Source organism: Mus musculus, chromosome 17, assembly GCF_000001635.26.
Source record: "Mus musculus strain C57BL/6J chromosome 17, GRCm38.p6 C57BL/6J".
Classification (NCBI taxonomy): domain Eukaryota; kingdom Metazoa; phylum Chordata; class Mammalia; order Rodentia; family Muridae; genus Mus; species Mus musculus.
The window spans coordinates 86,465,447-86,479,112 of NC_000083.6; the positions used below are offsets into that span (position 1 = coordinate 86,465,447).

Consider the following 13,666-nt stretch of genomic DNA (forward strand, 5'->3'; position numbering starts at 1 on the left):
CGTGTGTGTGATTTCTCCAGTCACATTTGAGTGTCTGTCACATTTCCTCCATTTCCTCCATCTGCTGAGATACACATTTAATTCTAACTAGAGGGGGCTTGCCTTGAGTGTGCATACCAGTCTGGGAAATGACCTCAGCTCTCCACCCTTTGTTGGTGTCTCGCTCCCGTGTGGAAGGAGTTTAGGAACACACAGGTTGTCCACTGTGTGTCCCCAGTGATTCTGGACTGAGAAACAGACAGTTTGACTCACAGACCGTCCCTGACATACCTCCATGGTGGTACCAGAAGGGGCTGTATGTGTGTACAGGAGACAAACACTAATGGTTTCCCTACCAATGAAAACTCAGTCCTAAGGCAAAAAGACTTTATATGCTGTTAGGAATTTCTGAAGAAAATATAATACCCTTGGAACCAAGTAATGCTTTGTCAATATCGAGTTGTCCACGTAGCCTTTACTGTGACAACAACCCAAACATGTGTAATAAGATGTGACATGAGCCTGCACACAGGCTTCCCTGCAGGTGACCTCCCTTTGTGTAGCTCCGCTCTGCAGGATTAAAAGGCTAATTAGGCTGGCCAAGCTAGTTGAAGCATAGGCATTCTTGGAAATGGGAAACACCCATAAAGGGTAAACATTAGCTCGAGATCCATGGCCAAGACTTGTAGGAGAGAAAAGAAATGCATATAATTTGTTTGAGTGGGATTAAGAAATAACAGGGCGTGGTAACATCTCAGTGTGCTATAGCGGGAAAGAACTCTTACACGTGGAAACAATGGCGTGCCGGGGAGCACGCGCATTAACTGTGCCATCGCGGGCCCTTCGTGGGTTATTAGGTTCTTTAGAACCATGGATGGCTTTTATTCTGTGAAAAGACATTTCAATCGAGTTGAAAGGAAGGCAAAACTGCATAGTAATTTTGAGCCCTAAGTAGACGGATTACAATGTTCTTTGCCTATTATCGTCAATACTTGGGTGTTTTATTCAATTAACAATGATTAGAACTACTAATATGAACGAGGGCGTTAGGGTGGGGATGGGGAAAGGACGCAAAAGAAATCTTAAGAGTTTTTTTTTTCTCCCCAGAAGTAACGAGCCACCCCTCTGAGCGGAGAGCAGGCAGCACCTATAGACCACGTGGTGTGTAGATCATGTCTGCTGGGTGAACAGTAAAGCCTCTAGGGCTCTCTGGAAGTTCAAAGTCCACTCGGATGAGAAAATGTCCTGTGGAAGAGAAACCTGTTAGAGGGTGGGAAGAGTTTCAAGCAGGGAAGGATTGAGAGAGAGAGAGGGAGGGAGGGGGGGAGGGAGGGAGAGAGAGAGAGAGAGAGAGAGAGAGAGAGAGAGAGAGAGAGAGAGAGAGAGAGAGAGGGAGGCTGGGAGGGAGCACAAAGCACCAAGACTCCCAAGATGGCACTTGAGGGAACACACAGAAGTGAGGGGTGAGCAGGACCCACAGGAAGAAGCCAGTCAGGGAGGAAAATGGGCCTGGCAGCCTCTGCCCAGCTCTGGCTGGCAGGCTAATCTGTGGTGCTCAGTGGCAGGCAGTGTCCGTGCTTCGGATGTTTGTCCCCCAGTCCCCTTGCAGCTCTTCCCATCGGTAGCAGCTCCTGACACAGACGGACAGAGGAGGGAAGTAGCCCTCCTTCCTTTGTTGTTCTACCGTCGTCTTCCCTCTTTTAAATGGAGCACCGACTCACATACAGTGAAATTCACCCTTTCTGGCAAGTTAGTTCTGTGTTTTGACAAATGTGTAGCCATGGAAGCTACCACAGACCATGGGACACTTTAAGCATTCCTTTTCATGGTCAAGCCCCCTGCCCACCATCAGTGCCTGGTGGACCTTGCAGTGCCTGTCACTTCCCCTCCTCCGGAATCTCAATTCCATGGCACTGGAAGTCTGTGTGCGACCTTTGACTCCGCCACTTCAGCATCTGGGGGGCGTCCACGTTTTTTTGTTTCTGCTCCTCCTTATCAGTTCTTTCTGCTGTGCTGGGTGGATTCCAATTCTCCAGTGGACACCGGTCCTTCGCTGAGAGCTTGTCGGTGTTTCAGTTCTTGGTGATTATACATAAAGCTGCTATAAATAGCTGCACACAGAGTTTGGGGTGACGTAGCCTTTCTCATATTATTTGAATAAATATGCAGAAGTCAGATGGCTTAGTCTACCTTATGAAAAACTTTCCAGAGTGAAAAGAGGCATTTTTATTCCCCAGGGCAGCAAAGAAGAGGCTGAGAATCATCCCCTAAGACCTTCTGGTCAGTGACATGTCAAGTTTCACTAGCTCTCATGCAGAAATTACCCAGAGTCCTCCTCAGCCACAGACCAGGGGAAAGGATTTTGAGTTTTTAAAGGCACCAAGTGCCTTGGTGCAAGAGGAACAGGGTCACCCTGCCCTCCTGCGAGACCATACAGGGACAACATGGAGGAGGGGAGAGGCACTACCTTGTTTTCTCAAGCAGGAGATTTGAAAGAACAAAAGAGGAGCTCACGAGGCTCTCACCCCTCAGTCACAATGTTACAGGCACAGATCGGATCTGCGCTTCCCTAACCAGGGGCTGTCACCCCTCAGTCACAATGTTACAGGCACAGATTGGATCTGCGCTTCCCTAACCAGGGGCTAGCAGTGTGGAGCAGAAATGATAACTTCAGTGCTTGGAGCCTCAGGACTGAGAGGGCTGGAGAAGGGCAGACTGTGCTGACAGCATCCCTGGCATCTGCTAGGCTGCCAGGCTGCCACGGTGCTTGTGTGGGTAGCCCTGAGCTGGGTTTTCTGTGGGAAGCAGGGTTGGAAGGTCCTCTGCTCAGTGAGACAGCAATTACCAGAACTTTTCTCTACTCCTTGCTTCTCTTCCTCCAAGCCCTTGTCTTACCTTAATTCTGCTGCTTCTATTGTTCTTCCTTTAATCTTCGGACTTCTAAGATTGCTCTTCCTTGGTAGGTCTGACAATAGATCCCACCCTGTCCACCTTCTGGGGACCCTGCCCTGCCTCCACAACAATTTTGAAGAGGCCATACTGTTTTTATTTTATTTTTTTAATTGGGGGTGGGATGGGAGTGGGGAAGACCCTCACTGTTTCTCAGGCCAGCCCTGAGCTCACACTGATTCCCCTGTCTCAGGTCATGTGCCAGTTTTTCATTACACCCAACGATGACTTTTTAATTTTAAAATTAGTTAGACTTCAAAAATTGCCTTAGCAAAGAAGTATCCCAAGGAAAACCAAAGAGTTAATTCATTGTGGTATGGGGAGTCGGGGCAGGCACTTAATTTTAAAAGGCTCTGTGAATCCACAGAGAGGCAGAAAGGGGCTAACCTGGATGAGAGAGGGATTAAGCCTTGTCTGCATTCTGCCTGTTGCAGTGGGAACCTTGGAATAGCTGGTGTTGACAGCGTGGGATGGGAAACTTGCAACAGGGTGGTAACCTTGTAACCTTTTGGGTTGTGATACCTGCTGCTTTGAAAGGCTTGGGAGTTATTTGCGGAGAGACCAGATGTCTAGGCCTCTCTTCCCACAACTGCCAACTCGGGTACTGCATTCCTCAAGTGAGCCTTATCATTTTAAGAATGGAAGCAGAGGGCCGGCGCTGACCCTGTGTGTATAGCATCCCCAGTGCTCAGGTATGCCACCTTAGATGAGCTTCTGTGACTCACCGTGGCACACTGGGGGGGTTGGATCCCTTCCCTTGGCAGGTGTCCAACTTGATCAATTTCCCAGGCTAGGAGCCTGGGGATGTTTTATTCTTTGCCTCCCTCCTGGGGATAATGACTTTTCCTGGATACCAGGAATTCCACAGCCTGTAACTGAACAGGTAGAGGGAGGAGTGCAGAGGGAAGGCAAGCCAATGCCCTGCCTAAATGTACTACCTTCTGTGACTTAGCACTATTCAGTGCGCTTGGGCCTAGTCACCTTAATTAGCCAGGTGGAGCTGGGGCCCATCTGCCTCATTTCCCTTCTATCTGACAATCACTTGCTGTGCCTCAGTTTACACCAGTGCTATAACCTCTGCTCCATCAGCAGCCAGTGTCTTTGTGCACTGGAGAGCATACACCACTACAGTTTTGGCCCGTGACTGGATGGCACATGAACTCCACTGTGAACACAGCGGAGCTCATTTAGAAAGGAAGATGAAAAGGGCTTCTATTAAACTCGAGATGCTAATCTCGAAATGCCACCAGCATTCTTCCGGTTCAATTACACACTTAATGAAACACGCAGACCCTCCCGAGCCTCCTTGCAGACCTTCTGATGGATGCTATGACTCTGGGAAGATAACGCACTGAATGATTCCTCCTGAGAAATCAGTCGCTGCTTCCTCTTTCCTGTTTTGAACATGAAGGGTTTTTTAAAAGTGTATTGTGTGAGTACAATATGCAGGGTATATCTTTGGTGCCACATGAATATTTACTTAATATTTAAAACTCCCTGTCATGAGAACAGTGGCACCCACTTTCCTCATTGTAAAATAAGAGCTGCCACTCTTTTCAAATCCTTCAGGATTTCATTTTGTGTGGTTGCTTTTTTGCCTTCCTGTTGGTACTGCCAGTCAAGTCAGTCTGCCCAGACCAGGGAACTATGGAAAGGCAAGCTTAAATGGACTCCCAGAGGTTGAGCATTCCCCAGGCCCAGGTTGACTAACACTGGACCATGTAACTTAGTGCTGTTTTATTTAGCTCAAAGTTTAAGAGGGAAACATGCTATCACCGTGGGAAGACGGTGCTCGGCTGCATGGGCTGGCTACATTGTATCCACACTGGCTACATAGTATCCACATTGGTTACAGTGTATCCACACTGGCTACATTGTATCCACACTGGTTACATTGTATCCACACTGGTTACGTTGTATCCACAGTCAAGAGTCAGCATTGAATGTCTGTGGTCAGATTACCTGTTCTTTTTTATTGATCTTGGATCCTAGCCTCTGGGGTGGTGTCATCTATGCTCACTGTGAGTCGTGCTACCTCAGACTCACTGGACATCTAGAGATAGATGTGTCCCTAGGTGACTCCAGGGCCAGTCGGATTAATAAGACTAAGAATCAGAGCCCTGTTCCTTCCAGACCAGTGTTGGAGCTGGCCATGGCTTCTCTCTCCCTTGACAGATTAAAAATCAAAACAATGCAACACAAAACACAAAAACAAAACCAAACAAGCCAACAAAAAACAGAAACTGAAAGAGATTAATGACTTGGGCAGAAATTTCAAGTTTGCAACAAAGGCAAAAGATATTGGCCTATCTCCTGACATCCACTTCAATTATATTGCAAAAAAGGGGGAGTCAGCAGAGGCAGCTGAGAAAGAAACCCCTACAACCTGCTTGGAGAACTGCCCCTGTATGCTTCGGGGCTGGTCCTGCAGCGAGCAGTGACAGCAGTGCCCAGCACTGGCCAGTGGTCCTGTTGGTTCTGTTCCAGGCAAGAGTAAACCCTTGAATTTGATAGTCCCTCCCACACAACTGCCTGAAAACACCCAGGAATCTACGGCCTGACACGAGCAAGAATTTCGTGCTTGGTTTTTGTAAAGTGAAAACTATCTCTAAAGGATTATTAATATCGAGCTCCTTTTGTGTGGAAAGAGAGAGGACAGTGAAGATGTTGAAGATGTGAATCCTTCAGTGTCCCGCCTGTCAGCAAAAGTATAGTGTTTAGTGGCAGGCCTCCCTCTTCGTGAGTTTCAAGTATTCATAAAGTCTATAAGGAAATGGATCCCTTCCCCCAGGGGAGGGGGGCTGACTAAGTTTAGATGCACAGACCAGTAGGCACACAGTACATAATTCTCTTTGTTCTTTGTATCAGCCCATTTGCAGCCTCTCAGAGACGCTTCTCCACGTTGAGGCTGCTTACTATTCACTTCACCGGTGCAAAAGGTACCAGGACTGTGAAGTTTATGAACTAATCGGGGAAATTTGTAAAAGGTGCCAGGGATTTGAAGTTTATGAACTAGTTAAAGGAGTTAGAAGGCATATCTAGAATGTTTGGGGTTACTGAAGATGTAGTCACCACTCAGCTTGTGCCTCTGTGGGTTCTCTCAGACCAGTCAGGTTCTCTGTCTCTACGAAAGTTTCACCAAGTACTCATACTAAGTGGTAGCCGCTCTCTAACTTTTGGAAACCCTGTCTGCTGTCTGGCAGAGAAAGTCATAAACGAGACGTCTGAGAACTGATTGGGACCTCCAGGCGAAGGGGCGATCATGCCCGCTGAGTGTGGCACAGTGCATCCCGAGACAGCGGGGAACAGCCTTCAGCCAGCTGGAGGTGTTAAGGGACACCTTGTGTGACTTGTCAGTTTCCTAGGCTAGGGGCCTGGGAATGTTTTTATTCTGTGTGTCTATCCTGAGCTTAAAGACTTTTCCTGGGTACCAGAAATTCCACTGCGACTCTGGAATGTAACTCAACAGATAGAGGGAGAAAGCCGACTTCCTGCTTGAGTTTGCCCTCTTGTGGTCAGGTGTAGTAGTGCACACCTGTGGTCTTCGCATTGTGGAATCAGAGGTTAGATTGTGCATGCAAGCCAGTCTGGACTACAGAAGCAGACTTCTAGGATGGCCATAGCAAGACTCTACCTATGGATCGGTGAGTGGACGGAGCAAAGGATGGATAAATTAATAATGTGAGATGTCTTCTCTCTCCTACTCTCCAGGGCTCCTCTGTTCATGCCAGGGAGCCACCAAACCACTAGGGTACCAGTGCCTTATTTGATGATTTAGGCATAGGGGGAAAAAAAACTTTGTAAAGGAAACTGGAGAACAGTTTATAAAAGATACTATCCAGTTATTCTAGCATGGTATAGTTCTTCGCTGTTACCTTGAGCCTATTGGTTGATACAAGGCCAGGTTATAGTGGGGATGCTCTATACATTTCCCGTGTTCCTCCGGTGTTTGTGCATAGTTTTGAATTGCCTTAGATGTAATACATCTTTAGACCACTGTATTAATCTTAAATAGGTTCTTCCTCGTTTGTTGACTAATCTAGCCATGCAGTGAGGAACGTCTGCACTCCATGGTTTTATAGCTTTTGTTTGTATTCAGTGATTGACTTAGAGCTAATTCCTAAGGAACTGACAAGCCAGATCTCTTTGTGAATCTGTTCGCCCTTGTTATGTATTATAATATTGCTTCCTGAAAATGTGTGTCATGTGCCGCTTTCTCTAGCAATAAATGAATAAATCAGTTTCCCCATAGCATGCCGGTAACACATACTATCATGTGGAAACAAAGCTGTAGCCTTATTAGGTATGAAATGGTCTATCCGTGGTGCATCAATAATGCTCTGCTTTACATTTTAAAAATCCCTATTGAGCATATCTTTCATATTTCTTCTGCAAATATTTTTACATTACATTTTTGAGAATCATTTACCCCCTCCTCTCCATTCCATCTTTTCTCGTGTCTCCTTCCTGCTCCCTCTTAAATTTCTGACCTCTTCTTCTTTAATTATTAATAACACACACACGAGAGAGAGAGAGAGAGAGAGAGAGAGAGAGAGGAAGGGAGAGAGGGAGAGGGAGGGAGGGAGGGAGGGAGGGAGAGAGGGAGGGAGGGAGGGAGAGAGGGAGGGAGGGAGGGAGAGAGAGAGGCACCATCATAATTTCTTCTCTTCTCCTCTCTTCTTCTCATCACTACCTCTTCTCAAGCTCCCCCTCTCTATATAAATAGACAGACAGACAGACATGAAAAGAGATAGCAGGTGTCCATGCATCGTACATGTGTCATACATCCTTCCCCCTGGCTAACTATGCACCCTGCTCCCTTACCCAATCTTCACACTTGGCTCTTGGCTTAAGCTTTCTCCTCAGTGACCACACACTCTTTTTCCCCAGAAGGTGCCCCCTCTCTGCAGTGATCTCTTTCTAGTCTCCTGGTTTCTCCAGGTACTCCTAGTTGGCCACTCAGAATGAGACAGCTTTTGCTTTGTAGCCTAGGCTGACCCCCGAGTTTCCAGCCACCCTCTTGTCTTGGCCTCCTGGGTGGTAGGATTGCATGTCTGATCCTCCATGGCCTGTGACTTCCCCATACATTTGACATAAAATGTAACTTAAAAAGCAAGGCAGATGTGCTCTGTGGCTGAAGAGGTAGAAATTTCCAAGCAAGTTCCATTCAGACAGACCCCGTGTGCAGGAGTGACCCTTGGCGGTCTTCCTGATCATCACAGATGCCTCCTGTTTGCCTTCATAGCTTTACACAACCTCCCACCAGTATCCATCACCCCTCACAGAGGTATCTGAAAATAACTAGTTGACTTCACCCCATGAGGGCAGCAGTGCAGCCCCCATTTATTGAGAGAGATGCCAGCAGAGACTCATAGTGGGTCTTACTTTATTGTCCAAGATCACATCACCTAAAAGTGTGCTAAGATTGGAATGTTAGACATTTTGACTCCCTAGACCCTCAAGCTGTGTGGGTCAAGCAAAGTGATCATGAGGGAGTGGAACAGCTGGGAGCAGTGTGGTTTGATGGGCCATAGGTTGTAGGTAGACATGATAAGATTCAGATGAATTCTAGGGTAGTGGTGGTGCAGGCCTATAATCACAGCACTTGGGAGGCAGAGGCAGGTGAGAGGTGTGACCCTGAGTTCAAGGCCAGCCTGGTCTATAGAGTGAGTTCCAGGACAGCCAGGGCTACACAGGAGAAATCCTGTCTCAACACACACATATACAGACACCCAAAACAAAACAAAAAATATTGTACGTGAATTCTGGCTCTGCCCACCCAGGGGCCTCGCTTCCTTTATCTGATCACTGAGACTCCTCAGACCATCAAACACACACACACACACACACACACACACACACACTCAACCCACCTCTGCCCAAAGGTCAGTGTTGGGGTGCACTAACACCACCGTTCTCCTCTCTGCTTGTGTCTTCTGCAGCCCCTAAAGACAATGAAGAACGAGTGTTCAGGGAGCGTATGCGGCCAAGGAAGCGGCAAGGGGCTGTCAGGCGCAGGGTCCACCAGGTCAATGGCCACAAGTTCATGGCCACCTACTTGCGGCAACCCACCTACTGCTCCCACTGCAGAGATTTCATCTGGTAAGTCCCTGGAGAAGGGAGGGGGTTAGTCGTGGAGCGGGAGATAATGAACCTCAATCAAAGGTGCTAATGTGAAGGAGAGAGGCGTTCTTCTAGGTATGGTGGTGCACACCTTTGAACCTAGTGCTCAGGAGGGTGGGTCTCTGAGTTCAAGGCCAGCCTGATCTACATAGCAGGTCCAGGTCAGCCAGAGCTACCCAGTAAGGGGGTGGGGGTGGGGGATTGAGATTTTTCCCATGAAAGCAAATAATGAATGAAGTAATGTTCTTCCAGACAGACGCATCATATTTTAATTTGAAACAAAGGAGTGATTTCTCTAATAAAAGTCCGAGAGCACTATATATGACTTTAGGAGCTGGCTATCTAGTAATTTTGTCATCATTTTTAGAACTCTGATTTTAAGGTTTAAAAGGCAGACCTCAAGTCCCACTGTGAACCTAGACAGCAGACATGTGAGTTTCAGGTACAGTGAGGCAGGGCTATGGATGAGTAGGTTGGACTATGCTGTTTCCAGGCTAACTAACCTTGCCAGGGGAAGGAACCCTTTTTAATGGTTGATTGAGCCCCTGGTCCTGACTACAGACTGCCCATAATCCTTGACAGGCTTTGGGATGCCCAGGGTATATGCCAACCAACGGCAGGCCTTATCTCCCATCACAGAGCCCTCTGTAAGCATGTCCTGGTGCTAGGATTGGGGGAATCACCTTCTCACCCATGAGGAGGGGGTGTTTTAATTGACCGGCTTCTGCCTAGAGCAAGGACGATTGCTTGTGACTTTCTAGAACACTGCTACCCCAACTGGCGTGAGTGTTTGTACAGAAAACCAAACGTTGACGCAGGCAGCAGCCCTGTACCTGCTCCAAAAGCGAGGCTGTCCCTAGGGCCTTCTGGAAGGTGTTCTTAACCCTGCAAATTGTAGTGAAATTACACTGCTCAGCAGACCCCGGAGTACTCAGCACAGCATGGGTGATGGCCAGAAGTGGGTAGCTTTGTGTGTTTATCTTTCGACCTAGTAAAATTCCGTCTTCTTCCTTTCAGGGGTGTCATAGGAAAACAGGGATATCAATGTCAAGGTAAGAGGTCTTTTATGAACTTAGCTTTCGGAACCCATGGTTGGTTTAAGGTTATAATCCCTTCTGGAAGGTGCACAATAGATCGGAAACCTTTAGAGCCTTTGTATACTTCTATTGTTCACCCTCTCTAAGGAGTATGGCCTTTCTGCTGTGTTACTGCCTGGCCATCACTCTTATGCCACCAAAGCACTGCCTGTCTCCTGGCATCCCACGCAGTACCCCCTGCCATGGCGTCTTGGCCACAGTGGTAGAAGGCAGCAGTACTTTGATTCCCCTCCCCTCCCCCATAGATGTAACACTTGAATAGAGGGTCACTGGAGTCTCCTGTCTTGTTGGGAGTCTATTGCGTTGCCAATCCCCCTTCCCAGGCTCTCCGAAAGGTACTCTCTCGCCAGCTTGTTGGTAGCCCTGGATGCTTCTTGCTGAATCTCTCCATGATTGTGTTTTGGAATCATCATTAAACACTTGTGGCTTACTTGAGGTGTTGGGGATTGCATTTCTCTAGCTCACTGGCTATCATGGTGAAGGCCAAGTTGCACAGGGAGGTAGAATGAGATGCAGTGATGTCCAGTCTTTTCTCTGGTGAGAACTGGGAGGACAGGTTAGCCCTTCAGGGTTGACCTTAAGTCTTACTTTAAGCAGGACTTGGAAGTGGCTCTGCTAATGGCTGCTATGGTTTGTGAAAGTATACATGCATACAGTTACCTCCTTTAACCACTGAGGAGGAGCCACACTGCCCCGTGACCCTGCAGCCAGAGCTATGGGCCACATTATGTGGACTTACTAAGTTCAGTGGAACTTTTAAAGTTTGGCACATGGTGATCATAAAGCAGATTATTTTTCAAAGCCCAAGAACTCCTGTATTGTATGCTCTATCCCAGGCACCCCAAGGAGTCCTTGTGTCATGGCCCTGTGTGAGAAGAACAGTACAGAACCTTCAATAGTGAGGACTGGGCAGAGGGTGGTCCCTGACCTTAGCCATGGCAGCAGGACAGCTGGGTAACCTTCTCAAAACTTCCAGCGCCCTTGGGGCATCGCTTTCACCCTTCCACACTCAGGAAGCCCCATAGTCCAGGTGGCAGTGCATTTTTGAGACCTTGCATTCAAGGCTTGAGGAGGGCATCCATTTAGGTTCGGACATTGACAGAAAGGGCACAGCTCTGGTCGTGTCTCCACCGAGACCTGATTAGATCTCGGGGTGGGATCTGGCTGGCCCTGGTCATCATTCAAGCTTCTTCTGTTTTTGTCCTTGACAGTTTGCACTTGCGTTGTCCACAAGCGATGTCATGAGCTCATTATTACAAAGTGCGCTGGGCTGAAGAAACAGGAAACCCCTGACGAGGTAAATATTTACAGTGATGGAATTCTGTGCCCTCTTCCTTATCAGCCTCTCCCTTGTCTGCCCCTGATGTAACCCCCACGGGAGCCTTATCTCTCTGAGCTCCTGAAGTTGTCTTCATTGTGTTGAGCAAAAATGAAGGGAGTTGGCTCCTGCCTGCTGGCTTAAGCATCATCGATTGCATGAGCACAACACTTAGTTTACCCAGTGAAGCTAAAGCTGAGGGATCATGAGGGAAATGTGGGAGTCGGTCTATCTATCTATCTATCTATCTATCTATCTATCATCTATATATATATCAATATCTATTTATCATCTATCTCTATCTATCATCTTTAGCTCTATCTATCTCTATCATCTATCTATATCTATCTACCACCTCCATTTATCTATCATCTATCTATATCTATCATCTATCTGCCATCTACCTATTATTTACCTGTTATATATCTATTTTCTTTATCTATCTGTCCATCATCTATCTATATCTACCATTTATCTATCATCTAATCTATCTATCTATCTATCTATCTATCTATCTATCTATCTATCTATCTGTCATCTATCTGTCATCTATTATCTATCATCTATCTATATCTATCATCTATCTATATATCTATCTATCTATCTATCTATCTATCTGTCATCTATCTGTCATCTATTATCTATCATCTATCTATATCTATCATCTATCTATATATCTATCTAGCATCTATTATCTAGCATCTATCTATATCTAGCATCTATCTATATCTATCTATCTATCTATCATCTGTCTAATCTATCTATCATCTATCTAATCTATCTATCTATCTATCTATCTATCTATCTATCTATCTATCTATCTATCTATCTCTATCATCTCTCTACCTCTATATCATCTATTATTTCTCTACCTATATCTATCTATCACCTCTATCTATCATCTATCTATCTGTCATCTATCTATTATTTACCTATTATCTATCATCTACCCATCATCCGCCCATCTCTCTCTCTCTCTCTCTCTCTCTCTCTCTCTCTCTCTCTCTCTCTCTCTATCTTTAAGATAGTGTCTCTATGGAGCTCCAGCTGTCCTGGAACTCATTGTGTAGACCAGGCCAGCCTCTAATGCTTAGAAATCGACTCACTTCTGCCTCCCAAGTTCTGGGGTTAAAGGCATGCACTCCTATGCCTGGCTTTGAAATGGAGAGTCTTGTTTCATTACCTCATCGGAACGCTGAAGTGACCCAGCGATAAGTCCATGTGCAGTCAATAATCAACACACAGCAGGAGCCGACCCTTAATGAGGTGGTCAGTACCAGAGTGGGAGGGACAATCCAAGGGTGCTTAGGAGATAGAGATTAGAATAGTGTCATTGGGCACTTACTTTAACACATATCATTCACTGCCATAGCAGGTACAACTCTCATCATCCTAGCGCAGAGAGCCTAGGAAGCAATGAGGTGGTCACAGAACTTGCCCAAGACACAGCTACCGTGAGAAAGAGCTGGCTGCATTCAGACTCGGGTGGTCTGGTCTGTCTTAGAGCTTGAACCTTGACTCCCTGTCTCTTAGCTTAGGAACCGGGGTCAGACTGGCTTTAAGGAAATTTCTAGAGCTCCGGGAATGTGGAATTACACAGGGGAGCCAGGTGTCCCCTGAGGCTCAGGATCAGTGCTTCCCAACTCTCCTAAGGCTGTGACTGTTTCATTCGGTTCCTCATGTTGCAGTGACCCTGGGCCATAAAATTATTTTTGTTGCTAAGTCATAACTGTAGCATTGCCACTGTTGCTAACTGTAATGTAGATATCTGTGTTTTTCAGGGGTCTCGTGGGACCCATATAAAAGGATCTTTAGAATCTTCCCTCCCCGGCCCCCTGGGGGTCTCAGCCCACAGGTTGAAAAGCGCTCATCCAGATAGCGGGCCCATTAGTAGGCTAGAAGACCTTCCTGGGGAAGATGGCCGGTGTATTGATGAGTACAGAGGTCATCTGTGCCAGAATGGGAATTTCAAAGGTGTCCTTCTGATAATTCCCGGTGCAATAGGCATCCTATAGTCATAAGTCACTAGAATTAGGTCAGAGGAACCCCGGGAAGACTAGACGCTTGGCTTTAGAGTGAAGTGAGCGTATAATCTGAGTCCCCAAAATCATTTATTCCTACCTACTTCCTAAAACAAGTCAGCCAAATGGGAATTTCACATCCAGGACCTTTCCCGTCCTTGAGTCTCCTCTTGCTTCCG

General features: G+C 46.8%; 1 protein-coding gene across 4 annotated transcripts in view; it reads left to right on the forward strand.

The window, feature by feature from the left end:
• The window catches only part of Prkce (protein kinase C, epsilon), a 490,135-nt gene that overhangs the window by 297,662 nt on the left and 178,807 nt on the right, over positions 1-13,666 (forward strand). For all 4 annotated transcript variants that reach the window (NM_011104.3, XM_017317328.2, XM_030249576.1 and 1 more), the window contains 3 exons: positions 8,871-9,030; positions 10,069-10,103; positions 11,360-11,445. In NM_011104.3, the coding sequence (NP_035234.1) occupies positions 8,871-9,030; positions 10,069-10,103; positions 11,360-11,445 (281 nt within the window). The remainder of the gene's footprint in view (positions 1-8,870; positions 9,031-10,068; positions 10,104-11,359; positions 11,446-13,666) is intronic.